Source organism: Lissotriton vulgaris, chromosome 5, assembly GCF_964263255.1.
Source record: "Lissotriton vulgaris chromosome 5, aLisVul1.2, whole genome shotgun sequence".
Taxonomy (NCBI): Eukaryota; Metazoa; Chordata; class Amphibia; order Caudata; family Salamandridae; genus Lissotriton; species Lissotriton vulgaris.
In genome coordinates this window covers 1,465,097,640-1,465,125,592 of record NC_141693.1, presented here as the reverse complement: position 1 = coordinate 1,465,125,592, position 27,953 = coordinate 1,465,097,640, and the positions used below count along the sequence as shown (strand labels likewise).

Below are 27,953 nucleotides of genomic sequence, written 5' to 3'. Positions count from 1 at the left end.
CCCCACAGCGATAAAAGCGCAAGACTGAGAGACCCGCTATCGGGGGTAGGGCGTGAAAGTCATGATATATGTGCAATCAATATCGTAGAAGCAAGCAGGTCACCCCCCATCCCCACCAGCTATCACACCATGGGAGACACGCACAGACACAGCGTCCCGATGAAGGGATACAAAAGAGCCATAGAACTAAAGGGAAAACGAACAGGAAAGAGACCCCGTCCCACCCACCCCACCCTGCACTCCTGCAGAAGGCTACGGCCTACCCCCCCAGCAGCGTGCCTGTCGCCCTAAATAGAAACCCGAAATATAGAAAAGGTTAGAAAGTGAGAAAGGAAACAAAAGAAAAAAAAAAGGGGGGAAAGAACCAGTCGGAGAGGAGACCATCAATCGAGTCATTCGGCCCCTGCCCCCCGCCTTCACACACATTTATCCCACATCAAAACGAGATCGACACAGTCTCAAGTATCAGAAACATTCGAAGGAATCAGCCATATTGTCGTGGCTGTGGGCATTCCTCATCTCCATCCGTTAACCAGTAGTCCTCCGGGTTCAGTCCGGCTCACCCTTGTCCTTTCCTGATCATCGCTACCATGCGTTATAGAGTAGTGGGCAGCAAACAGTTCGAGGTGGAATGGCCACAGGATCGGAACAAAACAGGCCAAGGGTGTAAACCAGAGGACCCCAGCATCAAACGGCGAAGCAAGCAATGTTTGCGGCAGTCCAGACATTCCAATAGCGACAACAGACGCAGCAAACAGTACGGGTGCAGTCTCGCCGCCCAGGGAAGTGAGGTCTCTCCCGCAAGGTAACAGCGGGACCTCACGAGGCAGTTCGAATCGAAAATCCACATCGCTCCCCAATCATTCGAGCAGGAACGGGCCCGACGTGGACCCCACACCCGCGCCCGCCACAATCAAAGCTACCTGGAGATTCGGGGCCACAGGCGTACAGTCTTGTAGATGCACGGCGGCAGCACTCCTCGCAGCAGCCGAGGGGGGCGAATCAGCACAAACTCGAAGTAGAGCCGCCTCCATGAGGGACGGCCCAGCAGAAATGGCGGCAGACCTATTATCTTGCACAAAGGCGTCGAGGGCCATGGCCGCACGTAAAGAATGTAGGGCGTCAAGGACATCGCCAATCGTGGGCTCGCGCTCACAGGACCAGGCCCCAGTGCACTTAAGCAACCCAAGTTCGCCGCCCTGAGTAGATCTGTGACTCAGGGCGCCCGTCGCCATCTTGCAAGTCCAGCCGCGTCTCCACACGCCTCAACTTCTGGAGCGGGCTCTCAAGCAAGGCCACCGCTGGAGTCCCCTTGAGCCCCAGAAATGGCAACCTGGGTGCAGAAAGGAGGGCCACCAAAAGTGGGGCCCGTCAGCGCCACCGTCCCACGGACGTCGCCCGCCGAATCCGGGCGCAGGGCTTCAAGATGGCCGGACAGGGCAACAAAGGGGGGTATGCCTCCTGCGCGGTCTTCCCCCATCCACGGCGGGCCGCGCCCTACCACAGGGCTGCCAGACCGGGCCCGGTCAGTCGCCACCGGCATAACCGCACTACGGCCTCTTCCAGCCGACCCCTCTCCTCCACCAGGGGCCGCCGCCGACACCTTCACTCCGGCCGACCTTCACAGGCAAGTCCCCGGTCTTCACGCCGCGGAGGCCCCGGACCAAGCAAGGGCACAACTTCGGATCCGCAGCTCGCAGGAGCCCCCGGGACAGACGGTGAGTACGAGCATTGCTTTACCTTTCCATTTCTTGCCGAGTGTGTCGCCTCGGGGCAGGATGATGATCAGGATATGCGTATTAGGCAGGAAGGTTGGCGGAGCCGAGCTACAGTGCGGCCATCACGGTCGCGACCTTGGCTCCTCCCCTCCAGACATTTTTTTTAATTGAAGGGTTTCGAATTCAAATTATTGCCAAAAGCTTGTGACCCCACTCATGAAGGAGAAAAATGCTCTGGACTAGGAACACTTTAAACAATATAAACATTTTGCTACATGTTCTTGATTTGTTGCAATAAGAAAAAGTTGGTAAATCTGATATTGATGCAGGAGATAAGAAATATTAGGACTGTTATGAAGTTACCTTCTAATCAAAGACTCAATAGATTGCAATGGTTACAGGTTTATTTCTTTGTAATCTGCATTTAGGCTGGTCTTGATGAAAGATTTCTTTTTCGGTTTTTTTCTGTCGTCTTAGTTTTATTGTTTATTTTTATATGGTACACTTAGGCTATGGTTTGTTTAGTGACCTTACTGGGTAATAAACGATGTGGCGGGTTCACAAAGACCTTTATAAGGATGCAAAGTAGTCCTGTGGTGCTACTTTTTGTAGTCTTATAGGTGTTTGTGAATCTGCCCCATAAGATGAAAAAATGGGAACTAGGTGAGGGAGACTGTTCCCTTTTTGCACAGTTACTAACAGGTAATTGGACAGTTGAAGGCCTATACACAAAGTGCACGTTATTATTTTCATGATCAGGCGTTAAAGAGAATGTGAACTCTGCCAAGTGAGAACATTGACCTGATGTCTGACAAATACACTGGAATGCCTGAGGAGCACTTTAATCCTGTTTTGAAACTGCATCGCTGATGCTGAAGATCAGGGTTCACGAGGCTTACAGATGAACTGAACTATTATCACCAATGTCCAGAATTGATTACTTTCCACAGTGCTAAAACTAGCTCTGCTAACCTGTAGGCAGATCATGTGGGCATTAACCATGTTTTGTCCAGACACTAACTTTATGGAAAGTGGGTAGCAGGCACGGACGCGACTCAGAATATGAACCTGTGTGCGGAAGCCAGGCTGGGAGGGATTTGTGCTGTTAACCTCATTACCAACTCGTCCTTCCACCTCTTAGTACTCCCTCCCCTTAGCACTCGCGCCCGTAGTATACTCCGTTCACTCAATAAGAATCTTTTCCTCATCTGTTGTGCTCCGGTTCATTGCTCTAGACTGGAAGCTTTGCAGGTAAGGATATAAAACATGGGAGCTTGTCCAGGCTCTCCAACGCAGACCTGGCTGTTGATGGACAGTCTACCTCTGGTCTTTGATGAACGAGTTGAGGGACAGTTCTTTCTGGCAGATCAGCCTTTGTTTTGGAGAAGGCATGTGTGTATGGGCTGTAATTGGGTGTCCTCTGTTTTTAGTACATATGTGACCCCCCACCAAAAAAAAGGTGCAATGAGCAGACACTGCTACGCCAACAGCCAGTAGGGTGGCGTCTGCGAGGAAGCAGTGTTGTGAAGTTGCCTCTGTGAGCTGCAGCATTCGGTATGTGCTGACATTTTTTATAAAGGTCAAGCGGGGCTTGCGGAAAGACTGTTGCCATTGTTTAAAATCAATATTAGATGATCAACGACGTGCAGAACAGTCACAAGAGGCCTAGTTGTATTTAGTGGTAAATTGAAAAAAGACTGAAGATTTTGAAATTTGTATTGAGGGGGTGCTTTGGGAATCAAAATTATTTTCAGTGTTTTTTATTTTTATCATGCTTCAGAATGTTGCCTTTGAAGTATAGGAAACCGCAGAGAAAACATTTAGAAGGACAGGTTTTGAGGTAAATTGGATACACAAAGGTGAGCAGAGGAATGTCTGCTTCGTTCAGTGGGAGATGCGGCTGTGACCGTCGGTTCACTGCTTCCCATAAGCACCTTCCCTCCCGCGGGGCTCCCGGTGCCAAATGTGAACCGTGAGGCTTGATCCGCCCTTTACTGGGACCGATTTTTATGCTCCCTGGATATGCTGACTTGATCTGACCTTTTGCGTGATGCTTTTAGCCGCATTTGTGATTGTGTTCACCTGTTTATTGATTGCGCTTTCGCATAAGCCTTGCTGGAATTGCAAGAAACCAATTCTACGTACCCAGAGACCGTAATTAGATACTTGAAGATCACTTAATCGTCAAGTTGTTGCTTCAGAATCCAAGGCATCGCCTCGCACATCCAAATTTTGCCCGTTTTTTGCTCTTGTGCAGCCTCGGATACAAAGGTATAGACATCAAGACCATGTGAGATAACTGTGGATAACTGAGCACCAGTTGTCCCAGAGGCACAGTGCCACCTCTACAAATCAGCTGCCCCTTCTGTTTTTATTTTAAAGTGTATGATGGTGGATCCTTCCAGGCATTAGCAGCTATAGTAAATTCCATTGTACTCTGTTAATTTTTTTATTGGGGGTCAGTGTAGGCCTTTAGTTGATGTCACACATTGAAGTTTTTACCCAAAAGATGAATTAGACTACATTGTGAGCCTTCTGCAGGTTTTTTACATGTTATGTGGCAATGAGGCTGGCCGTAGTCAAAGCGGGAGCTAACTAGTGCTTCTGAAAATACCGCATGGTTCACTTAGGAAATGTAGGTAAGGGCTCTTTTATGCAGATTGTGTGATTTTTTTTTTTTTTTTTCCCCACCACCTATTTGATAATTTAAGTCGGCTCTGCTTCTATCTTCTTAATTTTTTTCCTTCCAAGTTCTATTTTTTCCTCGTGGTTTTTCTTTCAGTTCTTCTCTCCTTTGATTTGCACTTAGATTTCCTCTTAACTCCTACATAACTCTGCTGTGATTTCTGTGCCGTTCTCACTTTGTCTTATTACTTACCCCCCACCACCCTTCTCACATGTTTCTTCTTCGTTCTTTCTGACTCTTTTCCGTACAATGTTTGTTGCTTTCCTTCCCAGGTTGCCAACCTTATTCTAATGATCTGTTTATTCCGTATGAAGTTTTACCTCTTTGCACGTTTTTGTTTACTACTTGCTTCTACTTTATCACATCCCCCCTTATTGTGCATCTTTCCATGTACTCCTCCCTAAGACTTTCTCACTCCTTTCCTTTGTTCCCGTACTACCCCCCCCCTTCTTTTTTAATAATCTCTCATATGTGCCCCTCTTTTCCACTTGCTCTATTTCGCGGTCCCCCACACATTGTATTATTTAGTTTCTCTCCCTCCTGATAATGTGCTTTCTGTTCGGCGTGTGCCATTTAGATCGTGGGACGTGTGCACACAGCATGGTATGTATAATCTGCAGTATTAGATAAAAAAATAAAAAGAAACAACCTTAATTTATTAAGCAGCTAGTTAATAGTTAACATATCGAAAAGGTACACACAAGCTTCAATTTACAGCACTGACCTTTCTTTAAGCGGGCAGGTACTGTACCGTTCTGAGTACCTGCACTTCTTAAATTAAATTTGAAAGGGAAGAGTCCCTGCTTACTTGCTGCTGCTGCAATACGTTTAATGGGAGAGTACCAACACTTTTCATAAACAAACAGGTTAAATGGTGAGTTCCTGAGCTTCTGTTTTTCTATTACAAGTACTGATCACTATGGATAATATAATTTGCTTTGTACTCCCTCGCATAACCAAGAAATTGGCCTTGTATCCAATGCGCCTCTAATTCTGGCGCTACCAGGGGCCATGAACTCAGTCTGGGTTCATAAGTGAGACCGCAGGCTCTCCACTCGGCATCTCCTACTCGATTGTCCACACCATGCATCCATGAGCACTCCGGTCCACCGACTGTCGTCTTATATTATAAGGACTTGCTGGTGTCCGAGTGGAGGTTACTCTCAGTAGCAAAGGTCATTGCCCCAACCCTTTGGGCATTGCAAGTCACAAGTCCGGCAAAGTCTGCCACACTACCCCAGTCCCTCAGCACTGTTTCAGGGATCACTGCCAAATCCCCCAAAACATTTCTTAACAGCCTTCAAAGGAAAGTTCCCCTCTCTCTAATGGGATAGTGCTTACAGCGCAAGCTCCTTGGTGTGTTGCCCTTACTGGTCACTGGAGTGCATCGGGGCCTTACAGGCCTCCTGCCGCCCTACTGCAAAGATGAGTTGAGGTCCTTGGACAGTTGGCATCTGCGTAGAGTTAGAGACTGTTCCTCTGCTGCTGGAGACTGGGTATGTAATGGTCCTGTGACGGGGCCTGCTTGACACCTGTCCAGTAGGTCGAGTGCAAGATCTTTCGTCTGTCTCTTTATACTTTTAAGAAAAGCTACTTTACATTAGGAATGCATTGACTATTATTTTGACCCTTTTTAGTTAATTTTATCTGGAACCACATCTTTGTTAAAAATGCCTCTGAGCAACCAGAAGCCTTCACTTTGTTCTCATGCATTAAAAGCTATTTTTTAAGTAGGCTCAGAGCTATCTGGTATTGGCAAATGTTGGAAATGTGCCCATTCATTCTACAGGGTCACTCTTGATTCCCCCCCCCCCTTTTTGCTGATCTATAGTTTTGCTGGCTGTAGGACTCTGTGCACTTTACATCTGCTAACTAGTGATAAAGTGCTTGTTCTCCCCTTTTCAACATGATGACGATGTTATACACTTGCTTTATTTAATTCACCTATGTGGCCCTTGTATATGGTACCAAATGTAGATAGAACAAGTACATTTAATGCTACCAGACTGCAGTACTTATTTTGCCATCCACTGCAGTGACAGCGAAAGCATCTCTCCAGACCTACCGTTGTAGCCTGACTGGGCAGTTTTAGACTGCAAATTCGACCTGTCAAAATAACCCCTATTTGTCATGCCTAAACTTTTCTTTTAAATATTTATAAGTAACTCCTAAGTAGGCTTCATTGCCATAGGGCAGGATGCATAGTATTTAAAAGTAAGGCATGTAAAAGCTTGATGTTAAACACGTCCTTACAGTAAAAATGACCTCAAAGCTATCTTCGCTGTAGCATGCATGGCTGTGCCACAGGAAAGCACTAGTTTACAATATTAAGTTTAATAAAGGTTACCTCCACCTAGGAGTCCCCTACAAATTTAATTTCTGACTTCTTGAAATATTTATATCTGATAGAGACTTCGAGCCGCAGATCTCTTCCCTTATAAATTTCCCCATGCCTCCAGTGGGTCTGGAAGCTTTTTTGTCAGCAGTTCCCCTACACGCTGGTAGGTGGCGTAGTTCGGTTCTACGTCCTTCGTCTGCGTCGCCAGCACCAGAACTGATCTTGCAGTACCTATATAGGCACCACCCAGGCACGCTGACGTCCGTTTCGTTTCTTTCCTCTCCAGCCAGAGCTGATCCTAGGGAAGAGCTAGCCCTCAGTCAGTTTTTGACAACGTGTTCGACATTTTGTTAATGGGTTTTAAGGTGTTTCATCCTGGTGTTTCGAGGATGTTATAGCGAAACACAAGATTCAACTCCCTCAGAGCCTGTCATAGCCCGAGGTCGGTGACCGACCGCACCTTGTCTGTCTCTGGTGTTCGGGGTGCAACCATGACCCGAAGTCACGATTTGATTGCTGGGCCATGCACCCGAAGGCTTGGAGGAAGTGGTCCCTACAGCTCATGTTGGCCTGGCATGGGACTGCAGAAGTCCGAGTGCCGGTGGAGGGGAATGTCCCTGGACTGGTCGCCTAGCCTGAATGTACATCATCCCTCTCAGTCCTCTGGTTTTCAGGTAAGTTGAGGCATAAGAAAAGGTAGTCGTCGAATTGTTCTACGACTTCTCATCATCCGTCGGCTGGCACAACGAGGGAGCATTGACATTCTAGCACTCATTCGCCTGAACATTCCCCTGGGCGACTCTGCACCTCTCTGAATTTCTGGAAGCTGGAGCAACCCAGCCCAACTGAAGGAGTTTTGTGAGGCCATACACCTCATAATTGGGTGACCAAACCCCTTTGGGCTCCGTGAGGTCATAGGAGGCCCTCCATCTGGTTCTGTGCCTGTGGCGAGCCCCCAAAGATCCATTCATGGATCCATACCAAGACCGGTCGTACCATCTAGACCGTACCCAGCACCAATACAACCTATCCTTGTGGCGTCATCCCCGACTGCGACAAAGAGACGGATTTACATCGCCTGATGCCGATGCTGGTAGGAGCCTTGCCTCCTAAATCAGAGCCTGAGCCCTATTCTCTTCTCCTAGGCCTCGGGGAAGACTGGGAGGGGTCCCTGGACTTTTTACAATACCAGCCCTATGAGGAAGAACAGAATATGGACTAGGTTGAGACACTGGATGAGGCCAGCTGCCTGGATAAGTCTCCAGGTGCTAGTCTGCTTTCGCCCTCTACCGTGGCCACAGAAGAGGGAGCTTCCTACGCAGTGGCGGTGCAGAGGGCGGCTGAGGTCCTTGACCTTAAGTTACGCTCAGTGGAAGTCAATACAAACCTCTTGACAGAGGTGTTGCAACCAGGATTCTCGACGTCCAAACCCCTACTCCAGTTTAGCCCTTACTGATGTCCTTTTTAGTCTGCCCCTTAGCCACCATGGCCACCCAGTTGGTAGCAAGATTCTCCATCACCTGACCCACTGTCAGTCCATAACTTCGGACAGGTGGGTTTTGCATATTGTCCAAAGGGGCTACTCCCTCTACTTCAAGACTACCCCTCCCTCATGCCACCATCTCACGACTGGCTGTTGGAGGATCATCTGTCCCATCTCCCCACGGAGTTCACAGCTCTCTTGGCCAAGGGAGCCATAGAGAGGGTTCCGTGCTAGAAGTAGGCTGTGGTTGCTATTTCTGCTACTTTCTGGTTCCCAAAAGTCCTTTGTCCTGTTCTAGATCTGTGAACCCTTCACCTCTTCATCAAGAAGGGGAAATTCATAATGCTCCGGTTGGCTTAGGTCTTTCTGCCCTGGGCCCAGGAAGTTGACTGGATGGTAGTGTTGGAGTTGCAGGACGCCTATTTATGTATTACTGCCTGCCTACCGGTGCTATCTATGGTTTACGTTAGGCTACAAGCATTTTCAATTCACCTTGTTCCCCTTTGACCTTACCAGCGCCCCTCTGCTGTCCACCAAGATGATGGCGGTGGTTGCAGCTCATTTGCAGAGATCAGGTGGGCCAGTCTTCCCCCTACCTCGACGACTGTCTGCTGAAGGCAGGCTCATCGCAGGCTGTTTTCTCCCACCTTCAAACTACGGCGAACCTTCTGCAATCGCAGTTTACTATCAACATGCCGAAGTCACACCTGACTCCCTTTCAGACCCTCCCTTTTATTGGAGGTGTTCTGGACACTGTATATCATCGGTATCATAGCCACTGATATTGAGGCTATGATACCGATGTTTCCGCCTCTATCCTGGGTTTCGGTGAGACTGACTCTTAGTCTACTGTGCCTTATTGCCTCCTGCTGGTGACACATGCTAGATGGCATTTGCTGGCACTGCAGTGGGACCTGAAGTTGCAGTGGGCGCAGCATCAGGGGAATCTCTCCAACCTGGTCCAGATCTCAGGGGGAACTGTGAAGGGTCTGCAGTGGTGGCAAACAAACCGCGATTGGGGTCCGAGGACGACACCTCTCCCTTACCCAACCAGATCTCATAGTAGTGACAAATGTGTCATTCCTGGGATAGGGCGGTCATCTGGGGGAGGTGGCGGTCAGAGGACTCTTGTCTCCGGCGTAATCTGGACTTCACATCTTCCTGCTGGAGCTCCGCGCGATTCGACTGGCATTGAAAGCTTTTCTACCCTCCATCAAGGGAAGGCTGCTGCAGGTGTTGAGAGACAACACCACCTCAATGTCGTACATCAACAAACAGGGCAGGTGGGGTTGTGGACCCTTTTTCAAAAGGCCCTGTGCCTCTGGACATGGCTGGAACAGCGTGGCAGTGTCAGCAGTTTTGCACGCTAGAGTTTCGAGGTAGCTCTCGCGCGATCTGAGATGCTTCTTGTCTCAAGTGGAGTTCAGGCCTTCAGTACGCCTTTCTTCCCATACCACTCCTTCCCAGAGTTCTCAAGAAGATCAAGAACGACAGGGCCCAAATCATCAGGTATCCCAAGCTACTGAGCATGGCCATCGATACCCTTATCAGGCTGCACCTTCGGGGGTGGAAAATCTTCTGTTGCAGCAGGGGTGTGTCCTTCACCTGAACCTGTCCCCTCTCCGCCTTCTCGCGTGGAGATTGAGCGGTGAGAGATGACCCCTTTCAACCACTCCCAAAGTCTGTAACAGCATTCTGGCAGCCAGGCGGCCATCCACCAAGACGGTTTACGCCTGCTGTGGCATGGTGTGCAGAAAAATCGATTGATCACTTTTCTACTCCTCTTTCTGCAGTCTTACTCTAAAATCTTTCTTTATCTCAGCAGGGCATTAAAATGGGAGCTCTTAAGGGCTATCTGTCTTTCTGCAGTTGCCTGACCAACCATCTCTGTTCAAGTCCCTTATTGTAGACCGGGTTCTCAAAGGTCTTATTCATGTATTCCCACCCTTGCCATTCATTATGGTTCAGTGGGACCATAATTTAGTTTTGACATTTTTAATGTGCGCTCCTTTCAAGCCTCTCCACAACTGCCACCTCTGGTTTCTCACACTAAAAACAGCCTTCCTTGTGGCAATTATATATGCCCATAGTTAGTTGCAGGCCTTAGCATCTAAGCCTCTTTACCTTTCAGTCGGGCTGTGCACAAGTGGACCATCTCCAGATGAGTCGTGCTCTGCATCAAAATCTGCTATGAACTGGCCAAAAAGCAACCTCCTGAAGTTTTTCAGACTCATTCCACTAGAGCTAAAGCTGCGTCCACTGTGTTAGCACGCGGAGCTCCAGTCCTGAATATCTGCCAGACATCAATGTGATCCTCCCTGCACACGTTCACCAAACGTTTCTGTCTGTACAATCTGGTCCGCAGGCATGGGGCACTTTACCCGCTCAGTCCTGTAGGACTTTCTTGCTTGAAATTAGTTTGCAGACCCTCCTCCGGGGATGGTATTGCTTGAGTATCTAATCACAAGGTAAAGAATCTGCGGCTAGAAGTCTCTATCCGATGAACAAGTTACTTACCTTCGGTAACTCCTTATCTTGTCGAGTAGAGCCGCAGATTCCCTACCTGCCAATCCATCCTCCCCGCTCTGCAAATGGATTTCTAGGGAGAGGGATCATCCCTTTCAGGGCCCTAGGGCACCAGTGTTCAATGTTCTTCATGGCTCTGCGCTTCTGGCATGAAAAGTCATAAAAATAAGCTGACGTCACCACACCTGGGTAGCGCCTATATAGGTACAGTGACGTTGCACCCGGCATGGACGACAACAGACGAGGAGTCCAACATCGCCAACTCCCAGCGCGCAGTGGTACTGCTCACAAAAATCCAGTCTGACGCCAGAGGAAATTCACAAGGTAACAAATCTGTGACTAGATATTTTTTCTACCAGATAAGGCGTTACTGAAGGTAAGTACGTTGTTCTTCATACCCATTTCACTGATGAAGTCTGTGTGTAATTAAATATTTTCTTTAATGACTCTTGAAAAGTCACCTTTACCCTGTCTGAAGTTCCTGGAATCTAAATCTACATTTTACTCTCTTCCTTCTGCCAGCCATTAACTAGTTGTTCAATGGGTGTGAATGAGATGTGAACGTACTCCTAGGACAGGTACAAAAGGCCTCGGGGTGGAGAAGTGGTGTTGTGCCCTTGACAGGGTGGCAAGTGAGCTAGCCCCAAGGGCTTGGTTAACTTTAAAGAGGCCTGCCCTCTCACAAGCAGATGTAACTAAGCCCAGGCCAGAACTCTTCTATTGTCCCTCCATCCAGACCAACCTCCATCACAGTGGGTCTCTTGTTGACAGTGCAGTGTTAGATCCTGATAGTTTCAGGACCTTTTTGACCAGTACAATGGGGATTTTCATATAACTCGCTTAAAAAGAGGGGAAAAGAGCTCCGAAACCATTTGTGTGCATCCACTGGCTGGTTGCTGTAAGCCCAGCGTTGTCCAAAAAGACTTTTGTCGCTTGAGTTTGTCGAGAGTACATGGGCTGCCTAAAACCGGATAAGAGTTAAATGTGAAAGGACTTTAGGATTGCCACAGTATTCCCCCAGCCCTCCAAGCTCAAGTTTAGTGCGGCCAAGTAGTTTGGGCAGCTTGAAAATGCCCATAGTAGGTAGAGGCAGCCCCTGAAACCTTTACCCCCATTGGTTTGACCGTCCCCAGAGGTCATTTCCACCCACTAGGTTGTGCCGAGTATAAATGAGACTAACCAGGCACCCACTTCAGAACACTCCTGGACCTGTGGAAGATCAGCAGAGGACTCAACCTGCTGTCTGAGATCTGAGAAAGGCCTAGAAGACTGGACCCGTTCTTCCTCGTGTACCCAGGGTAAAGAAGTGAACTCCAAGGGTCATAAGGCTGACCTTCTTTTAAAGATGCATGGAAACAAGAAGCTGCAAGTGGCCAGATGACCAGTTGCAACCGGACTTGGACTGGCAATGCTATTGGCCTCTGTCTGCCAACTGTGGGTCTCAAATTGTGTCCCCATTTCTAGTTTAAACTGAAAAATATATATCCCTGGTTCCCTGTATAGGATTTCTGTCATTTTGGTGTCCTTTTGTGTGTTAAATGTTACTCTATTTTGTAATAAATTTTGGTATTTTTATTCTTTTGCATTTTGACTTTATTACTGTTTAGGGATTCATAAATACTTTTCACATTGCCTCTAAGTTAAGCCTGTCTGCTCTGTACAGTAGTTCTCGATTTATTTAGTGACCAAAGTGGTTCACCTGTACAAAGATTGTAATTATTACTTGATTTTGGTGCTTACTTCCCTCAACTAAGAACTCAATTTCTTACTGTTTTCTTTCACAATACTGTTGATTCCTGTTTCTTACCACTTGCATTTTTCTGCATTTTAGGGTAATTGTTGGCATGATGTATGAAACTATTATTTGGTCACAAATCCTATGAGTCACTAAATCTCAAGCGTTTAGAACAATATTGCTACATACAAACAACACATTGCATCTTGTAAAAGTGTTTCAAACATAGTGTATTTTACAATCCGTATTAATTGAAAAAGAAAAGCAGGCTTGCATTGTGTTTCCTCTTCTTTCAGAATAGGCATGCACGGTATCGATGGTTTGCAACCACAATTTTAGTCACAATGAATTATTCAGTCATAGAAGATTGAAAGGGGTAGTAACACATTAACTAAGTTGAAGCTTTCTCCGACAGCCAGCTTTCAATTTGTGGCCACTGCGTTTTCCCCAAATGCCTTTCACTAAATAAATGAATGAATGAATGAATGTTGGATTTATAGAGCGCTACTTTTATTGTTCAAAGTAGCCCCTGTGCCTCAAAGGGACTGCTTTAAAAGGCAAAACTAAACACTGTTGGTAGTCGGGTAATGTTAATGCTAGGATAAATGTCTGCTGTCCCTCATAGGCTACATTCACTGCTGTTCACATAGGGTCAAGCCAGAGGTACTGTTTCTAAAATATGAATGAGGCAGGTGCTTTTGCAGCCTTCTGCGAATGGAAATCTTGTGCCGTAAATCATTGGCAGCATAAAATAAAGGCCAGGCCATAAACTGGTTGGCGTGCAAAAACACTCAATTGAGAACTGACCTTACCACATCAGGCCCTTGGACCAATAATTCAGAATATGAGGTGATTGGTGCTAAAAGTGGTAAGCTGGGACTAGAACTTTAGTTTTGCATTGCAACAATTTCAAACATGCCCACAGGGCCACATCTTTCCCTTGACTCAATGAAGTTTCCACCTGTCTGTAATTTATCTAAATTGTTGGATTTAGGCAAGCACAGATTGATTCAACTTAATTAGTGCCCGTTCTCTACTTGCTCAGTGATTCAGGTAGTATTTTTTCTTCCTCCTCCCTTTCCCTAAACCGGCCTCCTCCTTTTTTTTTTTTTTTTTTGCAGAGTTTTATATAGCGCGAACTAGACCCGAACCGAATCCGGTATCAGAGCGCTTTACATATCACCAGTTACGTTACATGAGGACACATTTTCATTTTAGGCACGGGGAGATTAAGTGATTTGCCCAGAATCACATGAGGTTTTGGCGTCGTTACCGAGACTCGAACCCAGATCCCCATGTCCGAGGTCGAACGCCCTAGCCATTAGGCCAACTCCTCTCTTTTTGTTATTGTGTTCCCTCCCTCGTCTCTCATGTTGCTTTCCCCCTTCCTGTTGTTGCTGCCGACACCCTCCTCTCCCACTCTTCCCTTGTGTTGCTTCCTTCTCCACGCCTTTTTTAAACATTTGGCACGGCTGCAGTGCAACATGGCTTTAAAAAAGCTATATGACACTGCATAATCAGTTTCTTTTCTTAACTTTGAGCCATGTTGCACATCAGCTTGTGCTGCTGTGCCACATGTACAAAAAACATTGACTAAGCCAATAGATCTTGCATAGGCCAGCTCTTTTGGCTTTGCCAGTGCTTGTTACAAGTGTCCCTCTGGTTAGTTGTGAACAGCACTTCACCGTCTGCTCTTCCTCGGAGTTAACCTGCAATACCGTGGCAACTGGGATCACTTCATGGTAGCAGGACATTTCTTTATATTAAATGCAGCAATCCTAAATCACAAGAAGGCTCTTTGACGACTAACAAACTCTAAGTGGACCTTTCTGCAGGACAGAATGCTTCAAACATAAGATAGTGTTTGGGATTGCTAGCTCTGCAGTGCTACTGTTCAAATTAGAGTACATTGTCTTTTAATGGTAACAGAAAAGCATCTGGTCTACCATTATATCCAATTTAAAACAAAAAAAAAGTTATTGTTGATTTTTGCTGGGTTTTTGAAAAAAATGTTCTTGTTTTAATTTTTAGAGGCAAGCAAAATACACAGAAAACAAGCTGAAGGCCATCAAGGCGAGGAACGAGTATGTGCTGACGCTTGAGGCCAGCAACGCCTGCGTCTTCAAATACTACATACATGACTTGTCGGATCTCATGGACGTAAGTTTAACTATTGCCACGTATTGCATGACCAATCATAAGGCAACTGCCCTGCAGAAGCCAGATTTATTTCAGTGGCAAAATAAACATTGTCAAGATGCAAACCACTAATGGTATTCTCTGTAGTTAGTGCTCTGAACAACTTGTGTTATTAGCACACTGAATGCACTTCATCTGATCAACCTCTGAAGAATAAACCGCTAAGCTGGAACCACTGGCTCATCGAACCCATGAACTCAAATTAGACGCAGATCTTTTCAGCACCTTCCAACCCTGTAAGCTAGTGCTTCTTCCCGAACCTTTAAGAACTGCAATCCAATTTTTAGAACAACAAACTTTTGCAATTACAGCCCTCCTAACTGTAATGGACATAGGTGGACAATTAAAAAATATATATATATGTAATTAAAACTTTGTGGTAGCGCACTGTCCTTCACAGGCCACATGTTACCATTGAAATTGCAACAAAATTTGCACAGACATACAGTTTTCCTGGTAGATCATGGTGCACACAAGTGATAATGTGTGGAAATCTCATTTCAGTTAATATTTATCATTTGTGCATCACCAAGTAAAGTGCCTTGATTTGTTTTGATCCTGTTAAAATCTGTTTCTTTCGCACTTCAGAATTACAAAAAAAAGTGCTTCATTTTTGCTTTCTAACTGCTGAATGTGTACATTTAATCTACAGGTTTTTACATTACGTTTGCTGCGTTACAAAAAAGTCATCCTAGAGCCTTTCCTTTCAAATTCACTGTACAGTGGTACAATTGTCACACAATTCACTTTACTTTTCTTTCTCGGACTGCAAAAAGTGATAGGGGTTTGTAAACATCAATGCCCATGTTAAAAAAAAAAAAAAAAAAAAAGCCGCACTTTGACAGAATCATGGGCTGTCATTTGACCTCTGTCCTTGAAATGCAGCAAACGTGAAAAGATAAATACACATTTTTTTAAAAATAATTCTTTTTATTGAAATAAAACATCAGCAAAGAGACACATTACAGAGGTTCGTTCAGCACTACAGATTTGACTTCGAGGGGGTCACCAGATAATCAATTCATACAATAGAATAGGAACATCACAAGGAGGGGGGGGTCATCTAGAGCAGCATTTCTGGGTGTTGTACAGATCTCTCCTCTGACAGTTCCAGGGGCCCCAGACCAGTGACCACTTCCCAGGGCATCTCCTCGCCAGATACACAGGTTTTTTCCCTAATCATGCACCAATCTAAATCCCTTTCCCATGCTTCCAGGGTGGGAGGTTGCGGCGCCCCCCACAATTGAGCGATGTTTCTTTTGGCCAGCATAAAACACAAAGTGGTCCATTGTGTCTGGGAGGTGTTAAGATCAGAGGGTTCCCAAATATTCAAGAGGCACCTCCTAGCTTCCGGAAGTAGGGAGACCCCCAACACCCCAGCCAAAGTATCATGCACTTTACACCAATAAGTGGCGACGCAACGTGTGTACACTCCCAGATGATATGCATAAATGTACCCGTGAGACCACATTGTCGTTTGCATAGCCCAGAGTCTAACAAACCCATGTTTACCAGTCGGGGTCCCGTGATGTAGATCCTATGTAGAATTTTAAGCTGGACTAATCTCAAGCGGGCCGAGATGGCGACCTCCCTTGGGGATGACACCGCTGTCTGCCAATCTTCGTCGTCCAACTCTATCCCATCCTGTACCCATCTATCCCTCTACTCCTGAAGGGGATCAGCCATGTGGTTAATTAGCTTTTTATACATTAATGAAATTGTTTTGTTGGGGAGGTGACCATTCAGTATTCTATCCTCTAATGGAGAGGCCTCTGAAGGCTCAGCACCTTTGGGCAATGTGGAGAGAAGCGAGTGCCAGACTTGCACATAGCGGCAATATTCCGCATCTACAAATTTATATTCCTTCGGTAGCTCCTCAAAGGATTTAACCCTACCCTTCCCCCACCTATCCCCAACAGACGAAATTCCTATAAGGTCCCATTTGTCAAAACCCTTCGTCATCCAGAGATTCCCGAGCTTCTCGGAGTCCCAAAGCGGGGTGGCTAAAGTCAGCCTGCTCCACCAGCCCAGGGAACCTGTGGCATCATGCCAAATCTGAGCTGCGTGTTTCGTTGGTCCTGGTAATGCCTGTCTCTTTGGTTGGGAATACAGGGCCCTATTATATTTACCCCCGGGGAGGAGCCATCTATCCATGGCGGAGCCTGGGTCGTCCACCCGGCCATATGTACAAAGGTTGATCGCTGCCAGCTAAGAGGACCAATAGGACCTCCTAATATCTGGGAGAGCGATGCCCCCATCATACCAACTGAGCATTAGTTTAGTTAGTGAAATTCGAGGCCTGCCGTCCCACAGTAAACTCCTCTGGAGGTTCTCAACCTCACGGAAATAGCTGGCTGGCACGACATCTAAGGTATTTTGCAAGGCATAAATAAACCGAGGCCGAGCCATCATTTTAAAGAGAGCTGCCCTGCCCAGTAGTGAAATCGGGAGATTCTGCCAGTTGGCAATATCACTTTTGAGTCTTTGTAGCAAGGGAAGGAGATTCCGTGCATATCTAACCGGGGGATCCAGGGAGACGAAGACTCCCAAGTACCTGAACCCCTCCAAGTTAACCTGTATAGGGCAGTTTTGCGGAGGGACTAGGGGAATTCCCCTCAGGACAAACAATAAGGTTTTTCCGCAGTTTATCGTGAGTCCCGAATTTCTCTCGAAGGAGGTCAGTACATCCAAGACCACAGCAAGGGACCTAAGGGGGGAGGTCAAGTATAAAAGTATATCATCTGCATACAGAGATATACGATTCTCCCATTCGGGGGACCACTGCATGCCCCTAATCATGGGTTCCCAATGTATCCAGGCAGCTAGTGGTTCCAATGCGAGTGGAAAAAGAAGGGGAGACAGCGGGCATCCCTGGCGGGTCCCCCGACTAAGCAAGAACGGGGTCGAGACTCTGTTATTCACAACTACTTGAGCGAGCGGTTCCGCATAAAGCAGGCGCACCCACCCAACAAATTCAGGGCCGAATCCAAACTTGGCCAGAATGGCCCACAAATAGCCATTCAATTGTATCAAAGGCCATCGTTGCGTCAAGCGACGCGATTATGGCTGGCTCTCGCAGGGTGTGAGCTCTATCAATCACTCCGTGGAGTCTGCGCAAGTTTAGGGCTGTATTCCTACGGGGCATCAAGCCAGATTGGTCTGGGTGTACCAGACCACTGATCACCTTAACCAGCCGGTTCGCCAGAAGTTTAGCTAGGATCTTTGGCTCAGTATTTAAGAGGGAGATTGGTCTGTACGATGGCACAGTCCGTCTTGGCCTTCCCTTCCTTGTGAATCGAGACCACTGCAGCCATTCTCCGTTCCCTGGGCAGTATTCCCTTGTTCTTAGATTCCACAAACATAGCTTTTAGATAAGAAGCTAATTTATCTGGTTTGAGTTTGTAGAGCTCAATGTTTTAAATTGCACTACCTTGTCTGCACTAACCTGTTTTTTGTTGTGCAGGGTGCCGCCACTTCCCCGCTCCTCCACTGCCCTCCCTCGTGGATTACAGCCGGCCTCAGGGCCAAGAGGGGAGGGCGAGCCGCCATCTTGGGGTGGGGTGTCCCACGAGCCTGGCCGGAGTTAGCGGTCCAGTGTTCGGGTGGGAAAGCACATAAAAAGCAATGTGCTTCCGGGAGTGCAAACACAACAGGTGATGGACCGAATGTGGATCAATGTCACACACTCACCCCAGTCCAAAGATCTGGGCCGAAATCCATCGTTTTTTTGCACTCCACACCACCCTGGGTTAGACAATGGCGATATGCAAATCAGCTCTGACCCTGTGCCCCATGGGAACAGTCCAGTCCGAATCCTCGGATGCTTGATTCCGGTCTGGGAAAGATATGGCTGTTGTAGTTCGGACTGGACTGTTCCCATGGGGCACAGGGTCAGAGCTGATTTGCATAAAGCCATTATCTAACCCAGGGTGGTGTGGAGTGCAAAAAACGATAGATTTAGGCCCAGATCCTTGTACTGGGGTGAATGTAAGACATTGATCTACATTCTGTCCATCAAATTGTTTTTTGTAATTTTCTCCCTGAGTGTACTGGGGTAGCTCAGACGTGGGTCCCAGAGCCTCCACACCACTGGAGTCAAGCTAGCCGGGCTGATGAGGTGTTACCTCGAAACCGGTCCGGTCCTCGGATGCTTGATTCCGGTCTGGGAAAGATATGGCTGTTGTAGTTCGGACTGGACTGTTCCCATGGGGCAACAGGGTCAGAGCTGATTTGCATATCGCCATTGTCTAACCCAGGGTGGTGTGGAGTGCAAAAAAACGATGGATTAGGACCCAGATCTTTTGACTGGGTTGAATGTGTGACATTGATCCTCATTCGGTCCATCACCTGTTGTTTTTGCAAACTCGCTATAAGTGTACTGGGGATGCCCAGACGTGGGTCCCAGGCACTCCACACCACTGGAGTCAAGCTAGCCGGACTGATGAGAGGTGTTACCTCGAAAACCGGTCCGGTCCTCGGATGCTTGATTCCGTTCTGGGAAGGACATGGCTTTTGTAGTTCGGACTGGACTGTTCCCATGGGGCACAGGGTCAGAACGGATTTGCATAAAGCCATTATCTAACCCAGGGTGGTGTGGAGTGCAAAAAACAATGGATTTAGGCCCAGATCCTTGTACTGGGGTGAATGTAAGACATTGATCTACATTCTGTCCATCAAATTCTTTTTTGTAATTTTCTCCCTGAGTGTACTGGGGTAGCTCAGACGTGGGTCCCAGAGCCTCCACACCACTGGAGTCAAGCTAGCCGGGCTGATGAGAGGTGTTACCTCGAAACCGGTCCGGTTCTCGGATGCTTGATTCCGGTCTGGGAAAGATATGGCTGTTGTAGTTCGAACTGGACTGTTCCCATGGGGCACAGGGTCAGAGCTGATTTGCATAAAGCCATTATCTAACCCAGGGTGGTGTGGAGTGCAAAAAACGATGGATTTAGGCCCAGATCCTTGTACTGGGGTGAATGTAAGACATTGATCTACATTCTGTCAATCAAATTGTTTTTTGTAATTTTCTCCGGGAGTGCAGCTGACGGGCGCAGCGGGTGCGCCGGTGGCGCGCCGAAGGTGCGCCTAAGGTAAGCCCGTCTGCGCCCGTCCACTGCCAGACGGGGCTGGGGGCGCGTCCTTATGCCCAACTCATCACATATTCTTCTGAGGAGTTATCTGCAATTCAGGGGCGCTGGCCGTTGGCTGACTCTACCATCAACTACATTGCCTCCCTCGGTCTGTGTCCCCCTGCCTACTCCACAGCCCCCCTTTCTCCTCCCCCCCCCCCCCCCCCTGCACCGCACGACTCAGTTGTCGACCGACTCTAGCTCACCATCACCCCGCCCTCTATCTATTATCCTACTTAATACTAGGTCGGCGGTCAGGCACTATCAGGAGCTGTTTGTTTTACTTGATACACATAAGCCCGACATGTTGTTTTTAACCGAGACCTGGTTTTGCGAGTCTTCCCTGCCCTCCCTCCTTGCTGCTCTCCCCCCCTCCTATGTTGCCCTCCGCGCAGATCGCCCGGCTGGCAAGGCAGGGGGCGGTGTGGCTCTCATTGCCCGGTCAGAATTACATTTTCAACTTCTTCCCTCATCCCCCATCGTGTCCACTGATTATCTTGTTATTCGCTCACCCACTTCCCCCCCCCCCCGCTCACTTGCTTATTGATGTACCGTCCACCTCAGTTTTCGCCCTTGTTTCTGCCAGCCCTCCAGGACCTCTTGACCACCCTGGTGGTCAACCATGCCTCGGTCCTTGTGTTAGGAGACTTTCATTATTGGCCTACTGATCCCCATGAGTGTACTTCCTCTAAACCGTTCTCAGAATCACTTCAGGCCTTGAACTTTGTCTCATGTGCAAGTCCCCACGCATATTCACGGACACGTGTTGGACCAGGTCTGATTCCTCAACCGTTCTGTATTATCGCTGTCTGTCTCCCCTTGTCCTTGGTCGGATCACTTCCTAATTACCTTTTCCCTTCACCTCAGCCCTGTAGGAAAAGTCCCGCTTGCCAAAAACATCTGGGCACGCAATTGGAGTCGTGTTGATCGCCCGTCACTATCATCCTCCCTCCTGAATTCCTCGCCCAACCTGGCTGGCTTGTCTTCATCATCTCAAGCCGCCTCCATTAACACCTGGCTCGCCGGAGGTTGCGATTCGGTAGCTCCCCTACGGCGGATATCGGTCAGACGTCCCAATGAGGCCAACCGGTGGTTCAGTGAGGATTTAAAGGAGAAAAAGCTGACCCTTCGGAGGTCTGAGAGGCAGTGGAGAAGGGACTACTGTCCCATACTGAAAATCCAATATACCACCCTTTTGGGAGAGTACAAGAGAGCTATACTTGGTGCAAAAACAGCCTATTTCTCCGCAAAAATTTTGGCTGCGGAGAATAAACCCAGGGAGATTTTCACCACTGTCCACGACCTGGCTTTCTCGGACAGGGCTACCCTCAAACCCCCTCCTACCCAGTTTGTATGCGACTCCCTGAATTCTTATTTTTTAAATAAAATTAGTAATATTAAATCTAATATCCCCCCTCCCTCCCCTTCCTTTGTTGATCCCCTTCCCCCGACTGCCCAGTCTCTTCTCACCTCGACCCTCCTCTTACTGAAGATGCGTTCTTGGCTATACTCCCAAAGTCAAGTCAGGCTCTCCGGCTGGCATCTGCCCAGCTCGCATTCTCAGACAGATTTACTCTGTTTGCACCCAGCCCCCTCTTACACTTCTGAATAGTTCCCTTACCCAGGGGGTCGTGATTCCAGCTCTTAAATCCGCCACCATAGTGCCTATCCTTAAGAAGCCCGGGGCTGATCCTTCTGCCCCTGCCAATTACCGCCCCATCTCACTGTTGCCCTATTTGGGTAAGGTGCTAGAGCGCCACGTAACCGCGGTACTCAGCTCCTTTGTTGAGGAGAATGGGGGCCTAGCATCCCGCCAGGCAGGCTTCCGGCCTAGACACTCTACCGAGCCCGTAGTGGTGTCGGTCCTGGACAACCTCAGGGAGGGCATGGACCAAAACCAACATCGGGCCTTGGTGCTCCTTGATCTCTCCGCCGCTTTCGACACGGTGGACCATTCCATCTTGCTGTCACGTGTTGGAGCGGCGGGAGTCGGGGGCTCGGCCCTGGTCTGGCTTTCCTCCTTCCTGGGGGACCGCACCTAGGCGGTTCGGTTGGGGGACTTCTCGGCCGCCCCATTGAGGGTCACGTGTGGTGTTCCCCAGGGTTCTTCTCTTTCCCCTCTTCTGTTTAACCTCTATATCTATCCTTTGATTTTTGCTCTCCAGCAGCTGGAGGTCACCATTTATAACTATGCGGATGACCTCCAGCTCATCTTTAATCTATCTTCTTCTCATTCTATTTCCAATTTCCAGTCTGTTATGATTTTTATCAGGGACTGGATGAACTTCAACCGCCTGAAGCTGAACCCTGACAAGACCGAGCTGGTTCTCACGGGTGGTTGTTCCAGTCCCTGGAACTCTTTGTTTTGGCCTTCTTCTTTTGGCCCCCCCCACTCCTTCTTCCTCAGTTAAGACTTTAGGTATCAAGCTTAATAATCATCTCACCCTTCACTCACAGATTAGTTCTGTTGTTTCTTCCTGCTTCCTCACCCTTCGTACTATCCGCACTGTCTCCCGCTTTTTTTCTCCCCTGGCACTTAAGCTGATCATGTCCGCCTTGGTGATACACCGGCTGGACTACGCGAATGCCCTCTACAAAGGCATTCCGGCGTACAGTCTGCAGAAACTCCAGCTGGTCCAAAACCAGGCGGCTCGATTAGTTTATGGCCTATCACGTTCCCACCACTCAACCCCTTTATTGAAGGCGCTTCATTGGCTGCCTGTTAGGGAGCGAGCCCTATTTAAAATAGGTTGTATGGTCTTCCAGGCACAATAGGGCTCGGCTCCCGCCTTCATCTCCTCCTTGATCAGGGAGTACACCCCCACCAGAGAGCTGCGCTCTTCGTCACAGTCATTCCTGCTGGTCCCTCGCTATAAGCGCAAAAAGTGGGAAAGGGCCAATTTTTCTACCTTGGCACCCACCTTCTGGAACTCTCTCCCCGACCATCTAAGATCGGCCACGCATTATCTTCCCTTCCGGAAAGACCTTAAAACTTTTCTTTTTAAACAGGCTTTCTCTCTGTAAAACTGCTTCCACCTTCTTGAGTTTGTGGTTGTCATCTTTCTCCTCTGGTACCTTCCCTTCACAGCGCCAAGAAACCGCCAGGTGAATGTTGCGCTCTATAAATATTTTAAATTCAAATTCAATTCAATTCAATAGGAAGCCCATTGGGACCCAGTGCCTTACCAGAGTTTAGCAACGGTTTGCTTGGGCAATTTCGTCCGCGGCGAATGGGCTATCCATATAGTCACGATCTTCAGGGGAAAGACTGGGTAGTGTGATGTCCCGGAGTAGCACCTGAGAGTCCGACTCCGAGTGGGGGGAGACCAATTTATAAACTGTCTTAAAATGGTCAGCAAATTTATCGACTATTGCCTGTGGTTCAGTAAGCGATTTCCCCCTCCCCCGGCCGGAGCTCCGGGACAAGTCTGCTCGCCCATTCTCTCTTATCCAGCCATGCAATAGGCTTCCCAGCCTTATCTCCCAGATCATACAGCCGGCCCTGTTGTTCCCCTCTGAGAGCTTTAGCCCTGTCTGAGAACAGTGCTTTGTAGTCATGTTGCTTCAAGCTTAATAAGTGCAGTTTAGCCTGCGTTATCCCCGACTCCAACTCGCTCTCCAATTTGCAGATTTCAGCTTCCAGTTCCGCCACCTCCCTTTGTTTCTCTTTTTAGAGCCTGCTATTAATGACCGAGCCTGTCCCCTGACAACAGTTTTAAACGCCTCCCACAAGGACTGAGAAGAGGATACTGACCCTTCGTTATTTATGAAGTATTCATTTAGAGTGGCGACGAGGCCTTTACAGATCTTAGGTTCACGCAGATACCAAGGGTTGACGGGGGCTACCCTCCCTGCAGTGCCCCGATTCATGATCATGTGGACCCATAACGGAGAGTGATCCGAGATGCCTTTGGCCAACTGTCCAATTTCTGCTATGTTAGAGGCCTGTGAGGCAGGGAAAAGGCAGTATTTGAGCCTCGAGAGACTGTGGTGTGCCCCAGAGTAAAATGTGTATTGCTTTTGATCCGGGCAGTACAACCTCCAACTATCAACCAGTCCCATTGCGTCTGCGAAGTCTCGCCGACCGCCCCGTCTCCCACTGGGGATGTCTGTCTAATATACCAGAGACGACTGCGTTAAAGTCGCCTCCAAGGATTAAAAGTCCCTCTGGGATGGCGAGTAGGAACGCTCCCAGATCAGCAAATGTCGTGCCCTGCAACCCAGGAGGAACATAAATAGATAGGAGTGTAATGCTTTGACCTTCCCACATGCCTGTGACCCCAGTGTACCTGCCTCTCTCGTCTTCTCAAGTGGAGGTCACTGCCAATGGAAACGAGTTTCGAATCAAAATACCCACCCCTCTGGATCCCGATGTGAACCCTGAGTGCGCAACTAATTTGTAACCCATTCTATGCATTGCTTTGCACGAGTTGCCAACCAGATGGGTCTCCTGAAGCAGGACCACATCTGGAGCCTGTCTCTTGACATACTGAAGAACTACACTCCGTTTGATCTTGTCCCCCAAACCGTTGACGTTCCAGCTAAGAACCTTTACTTCCCTACCCACCATCATCTACACAGTACAATTAAAAGTCCTCTGAAGTTCCTCTGTCCGACCTGAATATCGTGCTGATGTGACCAACAAACCACCCAACAGGGGAACCAAACAACCCTACCCAACTCCCTCCGCAACTCCCTCCCCCACCCCACCCCGCTGCACTGCCCTATGGGCTTCAAACTGCCTATCAAAAATTGCAGAGTGTCTATCGTCATAAAAATTCAAAGAAAGAGTAAGGATGGAGGTATCAAAGCGCGAGCTCCAAGCCCGTGCCCCAAGTACAGATCATATTTTGTCCTTATAACATTGAATTCGTCCAACTGTAAAGCCATATGCAGACCACTTATTTAACGCTCATGAGTCCCACATCCCCCCAGCCCTCCCGCAACAACAAGAGTTCCCCCATGCGTGCAAACCGAATGTCCGCTAGGCCTCCGCCTCAGGATGGCTGACTGTCTGCATTCTCACCTGCTCCACGATCCGCCGGGGCCTGAGTCCCTTGAAAGTCAATCCATTCCGCCACTGCCTCTGGCTGATCAAAAAACCAAGTTCATCCCTCCGCCTCGACCCTGAGGCGGACTGGGAACAGCATCAAGTACTTCAGGCCTCTCTTCCTCAGGTCACGTTTGACCGACAGGAAAGATCTCCTCTGCTTTTCTACTCTCGGTGGGAATGTCAGGGAAAAGGGAAATAGTTGCATTCTCATACCTGAGCGAGGCTTTGGCTTTCGAGTTCTGGAGGATTGTATCCCTGTCACGATAGTTCAGGACTCGAGCCAGCATGGGCCGCGGGGGAGCGCCTGGCTCGGGACGCTGCCCGGGACCCTATGTGCCAGTTCTATCACAAAGAACTTGCTGAGGTCCTTTGGCTGCAGGTGGCTGAGAATGAGGTCCTCAAACAAATCGGGAGCCTGTCCCTCTGATCTCTCCGGCACTCCTAGGATACGGAGGTTATTACGACGGAGGCGGCCTTCATAGTCATCCAGCTTAAGGTCAATTGAATTACGGAAGTCCTGAAGATTACTTACCTTTTTTTGTAATTGCGTGACGTCGTCCACCAGGCTAGCGGGTGTTATTTCAACTTGCTTCACCTTCTCAATGAGATTCCCCATGTCTGCCCTGATGAGAATAATGTCAATGGCCATGGAGTCCATTTTGCGTTCCAGTGAAGTTTTCACCCCCGTGATGGTGTCCATCACGTCCTTCAGGGAGAGCTCCTGCTCCTCCCTATCGGGGCTCCCCCTCGCCGTCTCTTCGGATTGCCTGCCCCGCGGGGGTCTTTAGTGATCGTGTAACAATCCAGTTTGTTCGTCTGGACTGATTTAGATCCACTGGCGCTTCCGCCCTTGACGCGATCCATCACACCAGCTCGGTCTGGTACAAATTAACAAAGGTGTTACCGAGTCTTCCCACGTATTGTGCAGTTCCGGGTCCAGGGCAGGAGCCTCAATAAGTATCACTCTGTAGCGCACCGTGCTGCGGGGGCGGGAAAGCTCCTCAGGCCAATATCAATAAGGTTGCAGTCAATGGGCAGGCTCCACTAGGGCTATCTCACCTCCAGCACCCTTTATCACACCACAACTCGGAGTGTCTCTCTCACCCGCCGCCCACCTCCTTCGATATGTGGTTGATGTACAATGTCCCCTTTTGCTGGAAAACAGGCCCTGCCAGGGATCTCCGCCAAGTCACCACTACTAGAGCTCCACGTTTCGATACCAGGCACCCCTTGTCCACTCCAGGCTGAAACCACCCCCTCCAATATCATAGTGGGTCAGTCACGAGAATGGAGGAAGAGAGGGGATGCATGTTGCTATCTGGTCATGTAGATGTTGCTCAACCTGCACCACCTGCCACGTCAATTCTCCCAATGGCCACCATCCAGTTGCACTGTGGAGAGGCCGGATCCCACCTCTTTATTATCAGGGCACGTATCACCTCTCCGTGCGCCTCCGTCCCACCATCAGGTGCAGACCGCTGTGTTCTGTTGTCCGCTGGGTCCGTTACCAAAGTGAGACCACTGCGCCTTCGGCCTGGTCGCCCCCACGCTCCTCTCCTGCTCCTGAGCCCCCTGCTGCCCGAGCACATCGCCGCTGAGCCGACGCCGTTTGCAGCGCCCCAGCCGCCGCTGGGCCGCCCGCTTGCCTGCACCCGTTTTTTCCAGCCGCTGCCTGCGGCCCCGCCCCCACGCCAGACGATTGGCTACCACGACCCCGCCCCCCAGCTGACCCGCCCTCCCGGCTCCCTTCTTATGACGCCCCCTCAGCGACCGCGCAGCGGGAGCACCGATTGAGCGCCGAAGGTGCGCCAAAGGTAAGCCCGTCTGCGCCCGTCCGCGCCTGGACCGCGCCCAGTGCCAGGACCCCTGGCCCCCGCCGAAGCAAGACGACCCGACGGACCTACGACGCCGCCACCCTCAACGCACTCAACACCGGCCGATTCCTGGGATACTACCGAGCCACCCCGAGACGCACCCACGGACCCTTCAGCTGCCGCTCCTGCGAGTTCACCTGCATCCGGACCTGCACTACCCCCGCACCCACCAAGACCAAGACGAGCAACAACAGCAGCCACCTGAAGTGCATCCTGCTCAACACCCGCTCCGTCCACAGACACGCCGTCGAGCTCTGGAACCTGCTCGACACCACTTCACCAGACGTCGCCTTCCTCACGGAAACCTGGATGAACCCCTCTTCAGCACCCGACATCGCCATCGCCATCCCAGACGGCTACAAGATCATCCGAAGGGACCGCATCAACCAGACCGGAGGAGGCATCGCCATCGTCCACAGGAACACCATCCGCATCACGACCAACACCGACGACACCCTGACAACAGCCGAACACCTTCACTTCCAGGTCCACATCAACCCCAAGACCACCCTCAGAGGCACCCTCATCTACAGACCCCCGGGACAACGCACACAATTCAGCAAAGACATTGCCGACTTCATCAGCCCGCACGCACTCCTCTCCGCTGACTACATCCTCCTCGGGGACCTCAACTTCCACCTGGAGAACAACTTTGACCGCAACACCACCACCCTGCTGGACAACCTGGCTAACCTCGGACTCGAGCAGCTGGGGACCACCCCCACCCACTACAACGGACACACACTCAACCCCGTCTTCTCATCCAGCAAGGACATCGCCTTCAGCCACGCCACCGGACTCCACTGGACGGACCACAGCTGCGTCCACTTCAGCTTCAGAAGGACCACGATCCACCACCACCAACAACAGGTTGCACGCAGAAGCTGGAACAAGATCACAGCCGACCAGCTCGCGACTTCCCTGAGCAAGAACCCACCCACCAGCGCAACGAACCCCAGCCAAGCGGCCACCAACCTCACGAAGTGGATAAGCGACTGCGCTGACGACCTCGCCCCCCTGAGGACCCCGCCTAGCAGACCCGGCAGCAAGAAAGCCCCATGGTTCACCGAAGAACTCAAGAGCTCCAAGAAGAACTGCCGAGCCCACGAGAGAACCTGGCTCAGAGACCCAACACCGGACAACATGACTGCCCTCAAGCTCGCCACCCGAAAACACCGCCAACTCATCCACGCAACCAAGAAAACTGCATTCAAG

At 49.3% G+C, this 27,953-nt stretch overlaps 1 protein-coding gene across 2 annotated transcripts in view; it reads left to right on the top strand.

Annotated features, from left to right (window-relative positions):
- SRGAP2 (SLIT-ROBO Rho GTPase activating protein 2) overlaps positions 1-27,953 on the top strand; it is a 539,260-nt gene that overhangs the window by 293,452 nt on the left and 217,855 nt on the right. For both annotated transcript variants that reach the window (XM_086923416.1, XM_086923417.1), the window contains one exon: positions 14,518-14,646. In XM_086923416.1, coding sequence (XP_086779542.1) covers positions 14,518-14,646 — 129 coding nt within the window. The remainder of the gene's footprint in view (positions 1-14,517; positions 14,647-27,953) is intronic.